The 17,856-nt window shown below is 38.6% G+C and overlaps 1 protein-coding gene across 5 annotated transcripts in view; it reads right to left on the bottom strand.

Moving 5' to 3' along the window:
• Positions 1-17,845, bottom strand: part of ZC3H14 (zinc finger CCCH-type containing 14) — a 43,800-nt gene extending 25,955 nt beyond the window's left edge. For 4 of the 5 annotated variants that reach the window (XM_010845153.1, XM_010845156.1, XM_010845157.1 and 1 more), the window contains exons 1-8: positions 17,775-17,815; positions 12,466-12,580; positions 10,269-10,309; positions 9,367-9,562; positions 8,586-9,015; positions 7,523-7,683; positions 6,952-7,052; positions 5,449-5,604 (exon numbers count right to left, since the gene is read on the bottom strand). In XM_010845153.1, the coding sequence (XP_010843455.1) occupies positions 5,449-5,604; positions 6,952-7,052; positions 7,523-7,683; positions 8,586-9,015; positions 9,367-9,562; positions 10,269-10,309; positions 12,466-12,557 (1,177 nt within the window). In that variant the 5' untranslated portion in view covers positions 12,558-12,580; positions 17,775-17,815. Of the gene's footprint in view, positions 1-5,448; positions 5,605-6,951; positions 7,053-7,522; positions 7,684-8,585; positions 9,016-9,366; positions 9,563-10,268; positions 10,310-12,465; positions 12,581-17,774 lie in introns of all 5 variants that reach the window. The other variant, XM_010845155.1, reaches the window with a different exon arrangement.
• Between the last annotated feature and the right edge of the window lie 11 nt (positions 17,846-17,856).

Here is a 17,856-nt window from a genome sequence, read left to right as displayed (position 1 = left end):
CTGTGAAGAAAGCTGAGCGCCAAAGAATTGATGCTTTTGAACTGTGGTGTCGGAGAAGACTCTTGAGAGTCCCTTGGACTGCAAGGAGATCCAACCAGTCCATCCTAAAGGAGATCAGTCCTGGGTGTTCTTTGGAAAGAATGATGCTGAAGCTAAAACTCCAGTACTTGGGCCACCTCACGCAAAGAGTTGACTCATTGGAAAACACTCTGATGCTGGGAGGGATTGGGAGCAGGAGGAGAAGGGGACGACAGAGGATGAGATGGCTGGATGGCATCACTGACTCAATGGGCGTGAGTTTGAGTGAACTCCGGGAGTTGGTGATGGACAGGGAGGCCTGGCGTGCTGCGATTCATGGAGTCGCAAAGAGTCAGACACTACTGAGAGACTGAACTGAACTGAAGTAACATTCAAGAGATTTGAGAAAAAAAATAAACATAATATGTTTGGTAAATATGAACAAACACAGCCTGGGTTAAATAATAATGGTACCCAATTTATGCAGTAAAAAAAAAAAAAAAAGAAAAGGACCAAGATGAGGCACTGGAAACACAATGTAAATTCTGAGAAGGTAAAGACTGCAGCGAAGATATTCTAAGATCCATTTACTGTTTGCAGATGGGGTCAGAATAGACTTTTAGAATACTAAATTTGTATGGTAAAATGTCAGTAGTAACCAGTAAAAGAACAAAAACCATTTTAAAAAAACACAAAATAAAGTAAAGCTGGGCAATCAACAACAATTACAATGTAAACAATTACAATGTAATGTAATTAATAAATCTTTAAAAAAGGTCAAAAAATAAAAGCAGGCAAACACAAAACCCCCAAAAAAGGTGACAGAAACTAGTCCAACTCCATCAATAATCGTCATAAACGTGAAGGGTTTAAACTCATATAAAAAGCAAGCTCAGACGGAATTTTAAAACAATAATGTAGCTTTACAATATTAACAGACATACACCTAACAAGGACAAAGAAGACTAAAAACAAATGCATGGAACACGAGATGTATGAGGCAAATACTAACTAGCTACATTAAAATCAGAAAAAACTGAGTTTTAGATGAAAGCATCATTTAATACATGGAGGGTTACAGATAAGGATAAAAGTTTAAATTCATCAGGAAGATATACCTTCCTGATTCAATTCATCAGGACAATTTTAAATATACATGCGCCTAGTTCAATAGCCTCAAAGTAAAAGAAGCAAAATCTACCAGAAGTACAGAGAAATTAAGACAGATCTGTCATCCTGACAAGCAATTTCAAAACCCTCTCAATCACTGATAAGCAGACCAAAAACTCAGCAAGGTCAGGACTTGAATACTAGCTATAGAGTTTTAACTACTAAATGCAGAAATTTCAATTCAACAGTTAGAATCCACTTTCTTTCAAAACGTACATAGAAGATGTACATAATGGACTATGTTAAGTCTTAAACTACTTTAAAAAAAATTATACAAATCACATTATCTGATCACAATGCAAGTAAGTCCATAGTATATAGTTAAAACGATTAAAAGACAAACCAAAACTCCCATATTCTATATGTTAAATGCACTTGAATAACTAAAACTTTGTGATGTGCAGCAAAAATGGCGCGTCGAGAGAAACCCAGGGTTTAGATGCTTACATTTGCGAAAATCAGGCTAACACAAGTTAGTAAGAGAAAATATAGAAATATATATTAAAAGTAAGAGCAAAAATCAATGAAAGGGAACACACACCAGAAGAGAATCAGTAAAGCAAGAGCTGCTGCTCTGATAAATGTTTCAAGACTGGCCAAATACACTCTGAGCGACAGATTAACCCAAGACAAAAGCAAAGCACTGTAAGGTGGCTAGGCTCATTAAAATACAGAGGTCAGAAGGATGGGCGAACACTACCCACAGCTCCAGCCATTATGTGTGCATATTTAGATTTTTAAAAACCTGTCGGAGACAAAGCTACCAACAGTGACTAAGCACACTAATGAATTTCGCAGTGTGGCTCTGCGTTGGTGAACAAATGATACCAGTACTAGCAGTACTAGTCTTCAGTAGCAGAGGCACTTCACCCCTTTTCAGTTTCTTAACCTTTTACTTTAAAACAAAACAATGATACAGAAAGCCTCACAAAAACACCTAATGAGTTCTTGTAAGGCAAAACACCATTATAATCTTATTCAGCTAGAAAATAGAACTAAGTAAGCCACCCCACAACATGTGAAATTCTGGGCTGGATGAGTTACAACCAAGATCGCAGAGAGAAATATCAACAACCTCAGAGATGCAGATGACACCACTCTAAATTTAGGGCAGAAAACGAAGAGGAATGAAACAGCCTCTTGATGAAGGTGAAAGAGGAGAATGAAAACTCTGGCTTAAAACTCAGTATTAAAAAAGCTAAGATCACACCATTTCACGGCAAACAGAAGGGAAAAAGGTAGAAGCAGTGATAGATCTCCCCTCTGGTTCTAAAATCACTGCGGATGGTGACTTCAGCCATGAAATTAAAAGATGCTTGTTTCTTGGAAAGAAAGCTACTGACAAACCAGTGTATTAAAGAGCAAAGACATCATTTTGCCAACCAACGGCCATATAGTCAAAACCATGGTCTTTCCAGTAGTCATATACGGATGTGAGAGTCGGACCATAAAGAAAGCTGAGCGCCAAAGAATTGATGCTTTTGAACTGTGGTGTTGGAGGAGACTCCTGAGAGTCCCTTGGACTGCAAGGAGACCCAACCAGTCCATCCTAAAGAGACCAGTCCTGGGTGTTCATGGGAAGGACTGATGCTGAGGCTGAAGCTCCAATACTGTGGCCACCTGATGTGAAGAGTCAACTCATGGGAAAGACCTGATGCTGGGAAAGACTGAAGGCAGGAGAAGAGTGAGACAGAGAATGAGATCGTTGGATCCAATGGACATGAGTTTGAGTAAACCCCGGGAGATGGTGAGGGACCGGGAGGCCTGGTATGCTGCAGTCCATCGGGTGGCAAAGAGGCAGCCACAACTTGGCAACCGAACAAGAAGCCACCCCACTAGCCTCCCTCTGTGTACTCCTATCCACAAGGAGTCACAGATGCTTTTTAGAGTAATACCTGCTGCTGCTGCTGCTGCTAAGTCACTTCAGTCGTGTCCGACTCTGTGTGACCCATAGACAGCAGCCCACCAGGCTCTGCCATCCCTGGGATTCTCCAGGCAAGAACACTGGAGTGGGTTGCCATTTCCTTCTCCATTGCGTGAAAGTGAAAACTGAAAGTGAAGTTGCTCAGTCTCGTCCGACTCATAGTGACCCCATGGACTGCAGCCCACCAGGCTCCTCCGTCCATGGGATTTTCTAGCAAGAGTCCTAGAGTGGGGTGCCATGGCCTTCTCCGGAGTAATACCTAGTTTGTGATTTTATCATACAAGTGTACATACACAGACACGACACCTTACCCTTGTCCTTTGCATTTTGTAAGTCTACTGATATATATAATGCCCCCAAAACTACATTTTGCCTGTTGCACACTCATCGCCTCAGTATCTCCTGCCAGCTGACTGCTGCACCAGAGGCTTGATCACTCAGGTTCACATCCTCTGGCAAGACTAGGGTCGTCTTTTATTCTTTCATCAGGAAGCACAAAATAGTGGATTTTCACTTTTAAAAGTTTTAGTAGCCATTATCAGTGCCTAGATTCACTAATTCACTCTAAGTTGGGGGGGAAACTACTATAATTCTATCATTTTGTTTCACTTCTAAAAGCTGAAATAATTTTAAAAGATGCTCCCTTCATCTACTATATCAAAAGGGATAGCAAATACTTTCAATTTTAAGTTTGTGGATTTCATGGTCTGTTGCAACTGTTCAACTCTGTGGCTGTAGTATGAGAGCCAGAGACCATACATAAATACATGGACAGAGCTCAGTCTGATAAAACGTCGCTTACAGACACAAGCACTAACTCCTGTATGACTCTGTCACCCTGTGGTACCACCCTTAAAGGAAAGAAAGCATAAATGCTCAACTTTAGTTTTCTGGTTCTCACAGCAATGAATTAGTATCTATTATCCTCCAAAAGGACCAATTAAGGGTTTACTTGGAGAAGGAAATGGCAACCCACTCCAGTATGCTTGCCTGGTTGAATCCCAAGGAGAAAGGAGCCTGGCAGGCTACAGTCCCTGGGGTCCAAAGAGTCGGACACGACTTAGCAACTACACCACCAGCAGCAAGGGTTTACTTAAAAACACCACCATGGGGGTGGGGGGACCATCATGAAATCACACATTCAAACCTGCTTAACAGACGCCAATTCACTGCAAATCCTTAACTAAAGCTCAAATCCCAGTTTCCACTGCTTTAAACAAATTGGCCCATTTATTCTTTGAATCAGTACCTACTGGCTATTTTGGGGTTTTCCCATTTTCAGGACCATAATTTATTGGAACCGCACATATGGACGCAGCAAACTGCACACCCTAGGTTAAGGACTTTTTAAAAAATAAAAGGAGAGAGAGGAACAAATATAAAATGGAAGCGTAAGGTTTCATGAAACAAATAAATCTGGGAGGACCATGGAACAATTTAAAGGACCCAGCTGAGGAGGAATGAAAAAATATACTCCAGCATTGTAGAAGTATTAAGTCACAATTAGCACGCAGCTTTGGTGGAGTTTTTTATAGAAGAGGGAAAGAACAAACTAGAATCTTTCCTAATGGGAACAGAAGAAACGGGGTAGAAAGCAGTGGAGAAGGGCTGGGCAGGCCCAGGGGCAGATAATGAATGAAGCTGCCGAAAGGCCAAGCTGCTGGCATCACTCCTGGACGACGCAGAGTGGGAAGAGGAGCCAGAAACGCTATCACAAAGCAGTCACGGCATCAGAGTCACACTTAGACAGGAGAGTCTGTCCAAGAGTCGGGGGTGAGGGGCTGAGAGAAAGCAAGCAGAAAGATTAGCTGCAAGTATGTCAGACCCAAGGGGATAAACTAGTAGTACCGGGACAATGAGGCAGCTCTGACAGTGATGCTCAGAAAGGGCAGATTTAAAGGCAAGACTTCAAGTTCAAGGGAACAGGGCTAGGATTACCAAAAAGGAAGGAAGAGTGCAGGCATCCACGTAACTAAAGACTGGCAAAATACTGAAAAAACTGGGTGACTGGATTCATGGGAATTCACTCTACTATTCTTTCCACTTTTGAGAACACTAAAAATTCCCCAGTAATATGCTTTTTTAAATTCTGAAAAGTGTACAGACTCCCCTCATGGTCCCTTTTCCTATTCATGGGCCTACTGGGCCCTTTTCTCACAGCATAACCAAGATTTCATAAATCCTCACTGGAAAATATGTGATGTGAAAAAAGTCTAGTAGGAAATGAAACCCCATTGACACTATTACCTTGCCTTTCGTCTACACTGCCTCCTTGTGCCTCCTCTTCTTTGTGAAAAAAAGTACAGTAGGAAACGAAACCCCATTGACACTATTACCTTGCCTTTCGTCTACACTGCCTCCTTGTGCCTCCTCTTCTTTAACAGGAGAGCTTATCCTGGGGGCTCTGCCGTGTCCCTGGGTCACTTCTGCCAGCAAGTCTTCCTGAGAAGTTCGCGTTCTGGGAGCAACTGGAAGTGTCTGTTTCTGTGAGACTTTTACATAAAAAGCAAAAAAAGAAGGACATTCAAATGAAGTGATATGTCAAAACTCAACAGTGAGCATCACACTAAACGATAAATGCCTCCTTGGGTTTAGAATGTGTGAGTCGTTAGGAACAGTCCACAGACAGCACGTGTCTCCCTTCAGCACTGAGTCACCCACGCTTGTCTGAAAGCGTCTGCACACCTTACGCTGCGTGAGTAAACGCGCTGCGCGCACGTGCTGTTACCACATGCGGTTTGGGTTCCGCTTCATGGCTGTGCAATAATTTCAAATTATAATCTAGATAGCCCGGATAAAGAATTTCAATGCTATGTCTCAAAAATCTTTTGAGACTCTCTCCAATTACAAAAGTAGGAAATTTCAAGTTCACAGTGATATCTAAATTTCTCACCCTTCTAAACACTCAATATTGCTGACAGACCAAAAAAGAAAATGTAAATAGAGGGAATTGTTACGTCAAGTTGGCCCTTACCTAATAATTCAAACGCTGTTTATGTTCAGGGTTAAATCAGGGATGACAAGAAGTAAGGGTACAGATGACTACCAGGCTTCAAAGCTGCTAGCTTACAGTTTACTTCATTTTAAGAAAGGGTCACACACAGAGATGCAAGAGAAGAGAAAAGCAGAAAAATGCTAAAAGGACAGTCACCAAATCCGTAGCAAAATTAAAATTAAAAAATTTAGAGTGCATAACCATTACAGCTTACTAGCAGAAAATCTGCATATTAGACACAGCACGCATGGCACAGAGCACCGAGCCTGACAGCAATGTGAGGCCCCTCATTTGGTTACACTTTAGGACGGGTTTCGTGTAAGATATTATAGCTCATTCTTCTCCTCTGTTTTAAAAATGTGTTAATACTTTATAATCTTTCATAAAACCATTTAGTACTTCCACTAGGACTGGGGCAAGAACATGAGTCAATTCTCTGCCTCACATTCCATTAACAGGTTTTATTGAAAGGAAAGAAACCAACTTGTTCATATGCTATACAAATTTTTCTAATTCCCACCGATTCTGGATTTTGCTCCCTTTCATACAACATAAATGTATATCTAACGTTGGCTATAATGCTATAAACGTGAAAATCTCTTATTTACCAAAACTCCTTTTAAGATTTCCATTATATATTTTACCCTTATTAGAAAAAGGGAATAAAAGGCATTACAGTTGCTCAAAGAACTAAGTTCTACTGATGGTTGAGAAAGTTTCTCACAGTGGTCACATCTCCTTTTAATCATTCTCGCCTTGGCCCTAATGTTTAGCAGGCATTTTTATCACCACTTGAGGAGCAATCATCTACAGCTTACTCAGGAATTATAAACACTCAAATTACCTGTAGAATAGTTAGTTGTTTTTGTTACAGATTCTTGAGCTTCAGATATAGCCTTCAAAATTAGATTCTTGTTAGCTTGTTTAGAAGGTGGAAGTGACGGTCTGAAAAAGAAGGGTATTTTAATTGAACTTTAGATTGGAGTTCTTTACATGCTAGCCATCCACTGTATCTTTACTACAGCCTTCTCTGGTCTGGAACAGACTAGCTGTAGTCTTTAGGAAATACCAACTGGACTGGAACCTTATAACTTTTCAAACAACAGATTTGGATCAGCTTTCCTCCCACCCATGTTACGGTTTTTAACGGAAAAAGATTACCAATGGAAAAGTCATGTGTGTGTGTTGGTCACTCAGTCACGTCCGACTCTGTGACCCCATGGCTCCTCTGTCCATGGCATTCTCCAGGCAAGAATACTGGAGTGGGTTGCCATGCCCTCCTCCAGGGGATCTTCCTGACCCAGGGATAGAAGTCTTACATGGGATTAAATTTGTACTTTCATGATGTCCTCTTCAAGAAACCCAGAAGACTCTATCAGGCAATGAAAGGTTAATTTACAGACATGCTCAGATACCTCCGTTCAGGCTTTGCTGGCACTGACACACTGCTGGAGATGCTTCCTGTACGGGACCCACAATCATCGTCTTCCTCCTCCTCTTCTCCGTCGTGACTGAATTTTTTTACTTTAACAACTGAACTTACCACAGGCAACTTTCTCTTCCGAAAGTTTTCTTCCTGCAATCATACAAATTTCCACTTACCTAGTCTCAGAAGATAAAGTTCTACTACAGAATACTTAATAAAGAAAAAGCCAAGCAATATTAAGAATTAAGTTCATGGGCTATTTCCCTTTCTTATAAAAGTAATAATAGTAATATCTCTAATAATCAATCTTAAGCTAAATCTTAAGCAATATTAAGAATTAAGTTCATGGGCTATTTCCCTTTCTTATAAAAGTAATAATAGTAATATCTCTAATAATCAATCTTAAGCTAAATCTTAAGCAATATTAAGAATTAAGTTCATGGGCTATTTCCCTTTCTTATAAAAGTAATAATAGTAATATCTCTAATAATCAATCTTAAGCTAAATCTTAAGCAATATTAAGAATTAAGTTCATGGGCTATTTCCCTTTCTTATAAAAGTAATAATAGTAATATCTCTAATAATCAATCTTAAGCTAAATCTTAAGCAATATTAAGAATTAAGTTCATGGGCTATTTCCCTGCTTTCTTATAAAAGTAATATCTCTAATAGTCAATCTTAAGCTAAAGCAAAAAGTGCTTTACTGTCATTCATACATGGCAGCGTACAGTACTGTTGAGGAAGCCCGTGAAGTGGAGCTCCTCAACTGTTTACCATAGCCATGAAGGATCTCATGACCTAAAATCCTCCCAAAATTATACCGTAAGGTTAAAGCTATCTCAAATGTTAGCATCCTAGGAAAATAAACAAGATGCAAAATATCTGTAGAAGCCAGTTGTGGAGAGGAAAATGAGACTGGTGTATCATGTTGAGCAGCTCAGAAATCAGTTTAAAACAAACTTGCAATATGTGATGTTATTTCATATACAACTTACAACTAAGAACGGACAATTTTCAGCAGAACAGCGCAGAATTCAAAAGTATATACAAACCTCAATACTCATCTTTTCTGCGTTGCTTCTGAAGAAGGGACTGTAAGTCTCTTCTAAGCTGTTAAGCACTTCTGGTTCACACAAGCGTCCTGTTTCATATACCCGGCTGCTTTGAATATCAAGTTGCTTGGCAGCATGAATACTGTTTTGCTGCTGTTGAAACTGCAACCTGTTTAAATGAGCACCACTGTCTGTGTTTCGAGTTGCAGGTGGCCGATAAATTTCAATAGAAGGGCGAGAAGAACCGTATGTAAGTGTCACTGTGGTTTTTTTCTGAGATAAGGGATTCTCCTGCACAAAATTGAGGTCTTCATCAATGAGATCATCTGGTTCTGGCTTAATATCAATCACATCTTCAGAGGGTGCTAGCTCCCTCAAAGGTTTCACTGTGGACATTAGTCGGGTTGCAGCTCCATCATCATAAGTCTGTCTGTTAAAAAATGAAAACAAAACCAAAAATGGTGTGTTACTAGTTTAAGGCAGCATCTTCCACTATTCAAAGACTAGTCAGATACATCTTAACGAAAAAGTATAGATAATAACTTTATGTATTCTATTAAAAACTACTATGAAATTGCATTCTTTTTTTTTTTACTTTGATTTACTACATTTTATGCAAAATATAATCATTCTTTGGTCTTATCTTTATTTTATTCCAAAAAACTGCTCCCAACGACTTCATTATTTTCAAAATGTCTGAAAACAGCAACTTAAAAGACATATTAACTAATGTAAATGTCACACACACCCATCTGCCCATAGGTCTACACAGGACTCTTACCTGACATTAGTGGCTTTCTGTTCCTGTGAACTTGTAGAAACTCTAGACTCTCTTTTTTCAGGTCTAGTGCTAGAAACTGCAAGAGGTGGCACTGCAGCTTCGTGCCTTCTCTCATCTCCTCGACTGAAACTGCTCTTGTTTGAAGGTACGTTACCATCAAAGAGGTTGGTATCAGAAGACTTCAGACTAGCGGGGTCTAGAAAGAAAAACACATGGTCCCTTTAAGCTATATCAATTACTTAAAGGCAATAAATATGTGTGCTTGACAACATATTTAACGGCTGAACATTATCCCATAGTGATATAAATTTATCCAATTCATTATTACTGCACTTTTAAGTAATTTCAACACTGAGACATCCTTGAAGCTAAATCATTGCGCACATCTATAATTATTTCCTTAGGATAAACTGCCTAGTTTCACTTTCTTTACTTATGCTAAGTCACTTCAGTCGTTTCCGACTCTGTGCGACCCCAGAGACGGAAGCCCACCAGGCTCCCCCGTCCCTGGGATTCTCCAGGCAAGAACACTGGGGTGGGTTGCCATTTCCTTTTCCAATGCGTGAAAGTGAAAAGTGAAAGTGAAGTTGCTCAGTGGTGTCCGACTCTTAGCGACCCCATGGATTGCAGCCTAACAGGCTCCTCTGTCCATGGGATTTTTCAAGCAAGAGGTACTGGAGTGGGGTGCCATTGCCTTCTTCGTTCTTTACTTAAACTGTCTTCAAATTATATTAAATTTATTGCTCTTAAATTCATAAAAACATTTGCTTCCTTAAAAAGTTCAAATGAACTGTTTTCAAATTCATGGATTTTTTTCCCAAAGCAGTATAAATAACTTTTGAAAAACAATCACATTACAGCAAATTCCAGAAAAACCCAGACATGATTTTTATGAACCTTACCGGTTGTTACAGAACGAAGTTTATCTAATACACCGTGAAGCCTAAAAGAAAAAAACAAACCCAAAATGTTAAAGCTTCCTTTTATCATGAAAGACTGGATTTCAACTGTCACTCTAAATCTGACATTACAGGTCAATTCTTCAGTTAAATACTGATAAATGGTATTAAAAGAAAGTTTTACATTTTTTCTAAAAAAGGCTTTATATAAACACTGTAGGATAATAAAAAAAAGTCTTATTTTTTTCATCACTATTTTTGTCATCTAGCCTCTGCAAAAATAAGGGCAAATACATCATCTGACCACACAGTCTTGATCCACAAAGCATAGTATTTTGTTTCAAAAGGACAAAAGATTCAAGGTAGTTTATGGTAAAATAAGACAAAATACCATAAATATGTAATAGAACATTGCTAAAATTGTTGAAAGCACTGTTTATTTTTTATCTACTTAGATGGCGTCTAGAAGAACCTAATTCTGCAAGGTGAAAAACTTAATTTCAAAATTACTACATCATCATTTTACTGTATTATTTTCAAAACTAATGCTGTAAACAAACCACCATCTTACCTATAACATAATCTATTTTAGTAGTTATGTACAAGGCAAATTTGCCTAACAATCCTTCTAGGAGGCCGTGCCTTCTGAAAATATTACAATAATGTTTCACCCAGAACCCAGTCAAGTGCCACTGTCCCCTAAGATCACAGTTATTGCAGGGCTCCAAAGAATGAGAACAGTCTGTCTGTGGTTGGTGCTGGTGGACGCTTAAGAAAGCAAAAGGGTCAGAAGAGGGACACCATTACTTTTATCGGAACATGTTAAAGAACTAAATTTACGGTAAAATGAAAGAGTGGAACTGATTTTAAATTCAAACTCAGTTCAGTTTGTTTACGTAAGAAATCTGTCTAACTCCCTCAAGTTATCTGAGAAAGGATCTACTAGGTCAATCTCCCGTATTACTGGGACTCAAAGGGATCCGAATGTTGAACCAAAGTCCAGTCATAAAAAATGTGCATGAAACAAAACAAGGACCTGAACTGCTTAAGGCTTTAATCAAAAAAAAAAAAAGCAATACTCATTATAATGTTAATTTCCCCAGTCAAAAGCACCACAACCTCCCTCAGGCTTTTGGTAAACTCTGAGGACAAACTGTAGTAAGTGGGTTAAGCCACCCACACTGCAGGAGTGCATGGACCAAAACGTGCCTTGAATGTACCCTGCACTCAATGTTCTTCGAAAATGTGTAATATAAACCCAGAGAATTCTGTGTGGAATTTCAAGAAAGCTTCATGATAGTTTTAAAGGATACAGCTGCCTGCTGGGGCAAAAACCCCTTTAAGAGGAACTGTGGTTTAATGGCAAGTCAATCAGTTTCCCGTCCCTCCTCGCCTCTCTCATCTCCCAGTCTCTTGCTATTCAAATTAAGCCGGCCACTCTGCTCAGGCAACTTTGTTCCATCGTCACTCACTCGTGCTGAACTGGCGGTTTCCAGTTTACCAGAGTCCTTCCTGCTCTGTTCTCAGCCACATCGTTACCCTCCCCAGCTCTCTCTACCTCAAACCTTACACAAGAACCTGGTCTCCCTTCTTAAGTTGGACCTCATGCTTTCAATCAGTATGCTCAACTAAAGGAATGAACGTGTGGTTTGAAAAAGAACGTTGAAAAATTATAGTATTAATTTATATTTGAACACAAAGCCAATTTCAAAATTTCAAACTTTAAAAAAATGATTTGTAACTTTGTAAAAAAACTTTGCCCCCTAGATTATTAGCTCATTGGAGAAAGCAATTTAGGAAGTCAACAGAGTCCAAAAAACATCTATAACTGGTTTTGGTGGAGGAAAAGGAATGATAAAACGCTGAAGTTTAAAAAGAAACAGTAACTACAGTCAACACATACTGAGGACTTGCTATGGGCCAGGCACAGCTGTAAGCACATGTATTAGCTCATTTAATTTTCACAACCACCCCATAAAGGTGATTTACTATTCCCATTTCGTGGATGGAAAAACCAAGGAAACAGGCAGATTCAGGATTCAACCTTGGCAGTCTGGCTCCAGAGGCTGTGCTGTCAACGCTCACAACCTACCTCACAAGGCTAAATCTGACTTTCCTGTCAAGAACCACGTTGCAGACAGAATACCTGCTCTTGGCTCGTGCCAAACTTTGTTCTGAGGGTAAATATTCAGAAACATACCATACGGTGAATCGAATTGTGTTGTTCCCTAGAAACAGGGACAGGTCCTCTGTCATTTGGTCCTGACTTTTCTTGTTGGCCACCATCACCATAATGTAATCAGGAAGTTCTTCATCTATTTAAAAGGAAAAGTATATAAAGACTTTTTACGCTTTCCTTAATATTTTCTTCTACTTGAAGTTGACGTGCTTGAAAGAACACCTCAGCTCTACTGGAATTACGATGGTTTAAATTATAGCTTTCTCTTTATTCCACAGGTTTTTGAATTACTAGAAGAACAGGAATTAGGAATAACTAATGAACACTTATACAACTAAATATTCTGCATCACAGTATCAAGCTTGAGAGAGCATTCACTTCTTTTAACCTTTTTAGTAATGCTCATTAATTTCAGACAAGCTTCCAGAAAGCATAGTGGACATTTCTCAAGAATAATATTGAGTTCTGTTTAGTTCTGTATTTCAAAATGACACTCATTTTTCAAGGAACAGCTTTATCCTTGGTAAAGGCACATTTCAGTTAGGGTAACAAACTGGCAGAAACATCAAGTAAACTAAAATGACCCCAAAATTCTACATCATTTAAAAAATCATATCTTAAAAAGATTAAATAATTTCTACTCAACTCACTGTTTCATTCTTACACCCTAACAGACCAAAAACAAAACAAAAAACCACCACAGTAAAAACAAAGCAAAAGCCATTTATCAGGAACTCTGATCCCAAAAACAATTCTTTTAGATTCTTTAATACCTTAAATATTCATAACATTTCTATGTAGGTAGGAAGGTTCATTTCAGAAGTACTATCAGACATTTGTTTCAAGAAGAAACATCAAAAAATCTAGTTCAAGAAAAGCACAAATATAATGTGAAGATCGATCTACAAATGGAAACAGAAATCAGAATACTTGCTGGAAGCATGCAAGTCAACCTGAGGATAAAAGCAAGAACAAGCAGCCATTCATTTATTATTTCTTTGTAAAGTATCGAAAGGCTCGACTGCTTTCTGGCAACTTCAGTCAAAAAGCCTCCTCCCTTATTTACGCAGTGTCCCCACCACAGGCTGCCACTGGTGACCCGAAAAAGGGAAACAAGCCGCAGTGCTGCGGCAGTCTTGACACTTTTTCTCCCTCATAAAGTCACTAATGAAAACAAATAAGCTGTTTTCTGACACTATATAAAATTTTATATAAATGAGATCAGTGACTGCTCTGGCAAATGGTGGGGACATGGAAAGATGGGAGGGAGGGATACAAAGGAGCTCCAAGAAAATCCAAAAGGAAACTTTGGGAGTGATGGATATGTTCATTAGCTTGATTATGATGTATACATATCAAGACACAGCAAACTACACTTTAAATGGGTGGTTATGGTATACAGTTATATTTTAACAAAAATGTTAGAAATTCATAATATGAAAAATATGATAATGAAAAGTAAATGTGTTCGTGATACATTCCTACAAAATTCTAATAGCATCATCTGAAATCTATGTACTGAAAAACTGCAAAATGCTGAAGGTTTCTGCAAGCTTATGCATCTAAATTATAAACTGAAGGCTGCTCTGAGCTGTAACTGCCACCTCCCTGAAGCATTCCATTTTGGACAAACACATGAATGAAACCTTATCAACTCTTAACAAAAAGTTGTTCACTTTTGTATCCCACCCAATGGTTTGAAAATAGATACTCAAATATTTATTAAAGGATCATTTCCATAACCTTAAAGGTTTTAAGATTCTAACACAAAGAAAGGGATTAGAAAGTTACTCTTTTCAGGACAATTATGCATATACATACAAATAATTAAGTAGCTAATTGTAAATGAATAATATATCAGTTCAGTTCAGTCACTCAGTCGTGTCCGACTCTGTGACCCCATGGACTGCAGCACACCAGGCCTCCCAGTCCATCACCAACTCCTGGAATTTACCCAAACCCATGTCCATTGAGTCAGTGATGCCATCCGACCATCTCATCGTCTGTCATCCCCTTCTCCTCCTGCCCTAAATCTTCCCACATCAGGGTCTTTTTATTTAAATTTTTTATTTAAATATCTTTTTATTTAAAATATCTAATGGTGATCCCTGTTTACCCACTTAATCAACATTTATGAAAAAAACTAGGCACTCAGCTAGGCCACTGGGACACAACCAATATGATGTCTCTGCCCTCAGGAAACATCCAGTTAAGAAGCAGAGGCAAACAAGCTGAGAAGCTGTGCTGACCTGTTAACAGCTGGCACAGATCAGTTCTACAGAAGCATACAGCAGTGACTCCTGTTCTTCTGTTAGCTCATCAAGTTTCTATTATAAGTAATAACAGAAACATCAGGGACCAGGAAGACTTGAGTTCTTGGGTCTTGTATCTGCTGCTGACCAAGGTTATTTAGCTCTCCCAGAATATTTAATTTCATTATTTATAAAAAGAAGTAAATTACTTGCCATCCCCACTTCAGCATTGTGTTCAGGTAACAGAAATGTATGAAAATACTTTCAAAACTATAAAATATATGGTATCTTCACTACATTTCACATTGGACTACAGCAAGTTTGTAATCAGCTTTTTAAGAGGCTTAAAATTCTTGTTGAGATTTTTTATAAATGATCAGAATCACCACTATGATTGAAGGTCAACCCAATTAACATGTCTTTATGCTTTCATGTGCCACAATGAAGAAGGTTCTCACTGCAGGTTTTCTGTGGATTTCTTTTTGACTTAAATCAAGTTCCTGGCACAAAGCTGGCATCCATTAAATACTGAATGAATAAAAGAATAAATCAATGCTGGTTCAGCTTCATCTTTAACCTCTAAGTCTAAATTTTCTTATCTGTTAAAGTCCAATAACAATCTTGACAACAAATAATTAGTATGTGGCCAACCATCTGGTCTCAGGGCCCCCTTTATACCACTGAAAATTATTGATGATCCCTAACAGTTTTTACTCATGTGCATGTATCTACTAATATTTATCATACTAGAAACCAAAACTGAGAATTTTTTATTAATTCATTTAAAATAACATACCTATCCCATTAACAATAAAACTATTTATATTAATAGTATATTTATCAATAACTAAGTTTTCCAAAAGAAGATGCAAAAAGTAAGTTATTTTTATAAATTTCTTAAACATCTGGTTTAAAAGAATTCTAATTTCTACTTTTGCATTTAATCTCTTGTATGTCCTACATGAAGAATGTGAAGAAAATCTGATCTCACAAGATATGCAATTGAAAAATGAGTATTTTGGTAGCCTTTTCAGAGAATGTGGATATTTTTCTGTGACACTACACCGAAACAAAACTTTATCACTGTCTTTTTGTATTTTGTTACATGAAAATCCATTGATCCATTCTGTACTTTCAATGAATTTTTTTTTCCCTATGCAATTTTTTTTTTCCTATGCAATTTTAAAACATCTCGCATTGGTCATTTGAAAAAATAATGGTCCATGAGCTATACAAACCACTGCCGTAATGGATACCTTTCATTATTCAACGTAAAAGAATCACTTGCTGATATTATCACACTGTCAAATTTGCAGAGGAAGACACAAATTTCCCGAAATTCCAATTTTCATTTGAAAGCTCAACCCTTTGTCACTGGCAACAAAGTCTATTAATTCTTTATCTTTGCTCACTTTCAAGAAAAATGACTGCCAAATACCCCAATGTATGGAACTAGCATGTCAGTCCTTCTTAGAAGTTAAAAATGATGTTCTAAAGGGTAAAGTGGGGGGAGGAGATAGATAAATTTTAAGTATGTGATTAACACAAACCAACTACAATATATAAAATACATAAGCAAGAAGGATTTTCTGTAGAGCCCAGGAACTCTAAAATTTTGTAAAAGTGTCCAATGGAAAATAATCTGAAAAAAGTACATAATTGAATCACTGCGCTGTATGCTTAAAGCTAACACAATATTGTAAATCAACTGAACTTAAAAAAATAAAGTTCCAAAAAAAAAAAAAAGAAAAAAAAAATTCCATGAAAAAAAAATGGCTAGTTCAGTTCTCAACCCAATCACACAAATTTGTTTCAAGACAATCCATCACGCTTCTGTATGGCAGAAACACTTTTGAGTACTCCCTATGTCCTAACACTGCATATTAAAAAGATGTAATCAAAGACAAGGTTTAAAAGACTATTTTATCACTTATCTTCTTAAGTGAAACTAGCCTTTTTTCTCTTTGTAATTGCAAGTGGAAGGGTGGTGAATACTAGGATTTCTTGTGAAGTCTGGTCTGAGATGCTGACTCAGGCTAAGGTACCTGTAGTTTTACTCACCACTTTCGCACAATCCAAATGCCAGCACAGCGAATATCTTGTCAGTACTAATATAAAAATAATTTTGACTTCAGAGACTCTTGGGGTCTCCCACACCTCGAAGATCACTATCATGAGTGTAAGCTATTATTTTTATGTGATGTGAAGTCGCTCAGCCGTGTCCGACTGTTTGCGACCCCATGGACTGTAGCCTACCAGGCTCCTCCGTCCGTGGGGTTTTCCAGGCAAGAGTTCTGGAGTGGGTCGCCATTTCCTTCTCCAGAGGATCTTCCCGACCCAGGGAGCGAACCCGGGTCTCCTGCATTGTAGGCAGACGCTTTACCGTCCGCGCCATCAGGGAAGTCAAGTATTTTTACAGGAGGCACCGGCTTTGGAGCCAAACAGACCCAGGTCTCAAAGTATAAAACCCTGCTCAAATCAAGCACTCAAAGCCTCAGTTTCCTTGCTTGTGTAATTCAGGATATTACCACTTACCTTTCACCGTTCTCCTGGGGATTACGGTGACCTAATGCATATAAAACAATTTTAAGCACAGTGCCTGGCCCAGAGTCAACACTCAAATTATAAAACATTAAAAAAAAAAGAAAAAGAAAAGAGCTTACTGTGGGGAGGTTAAGAAAAAAACCGACAGGAAAAATAGAGACCCGAAAGTAAACGGCAACGAACCATGACAGAGGCAAATACCGAAAAGCATCAAACATTCACATGCAAAACAGTAACCCAGAAAAATAAAACGCAAACATGAAGGAAAACATGACAGAGCCTCAACAGAAGAAGATAACAATTTCAAAACACCGTCCTAGAAAGGGATGTGGGGGACGGTACAAAACAAACACAAAACACGCCGCACGGAGAGCCTCCAATGACAACACTCAGGGAAGCAAAAGCACCCAGCAGGGTGAGATCTGAAGGTAAAAAGGGCGGCTGTCCAAAATCAGAGGTATGACAGGAAAAAGGCGGTCACTCGAAATGAAACTCGCCGAACGCTCACAGTCTGGTAGGCTAATAGCAACTTACCCACGTAAGCTCCTAATTCTTGCAATTTCCCCTTAATGGCACTCTGCGGGCGAAAAGACAGACAAGCCAGTGAGAGATCGGA

Source organism: Bison bison, unplaced genomic scaffold (genome assembly GCF_000754665.1).
Source record: "Bison bison bison isolate TAMUID 2011002044 unplaced genomic scaffold, Bison_UMD1.0 scf7180017864213, whole genome shotgun sequence".
In the NCBI taxonomy this organism is placed as follows: Eukaryota; Metazoa; Chordata; class Mammalia; order Artiodactyla; family Bovidae; genus Bison; species Bison bison.
This window is presented reverse-complemented; position numbering and strand designations above follow the sequence as displayed.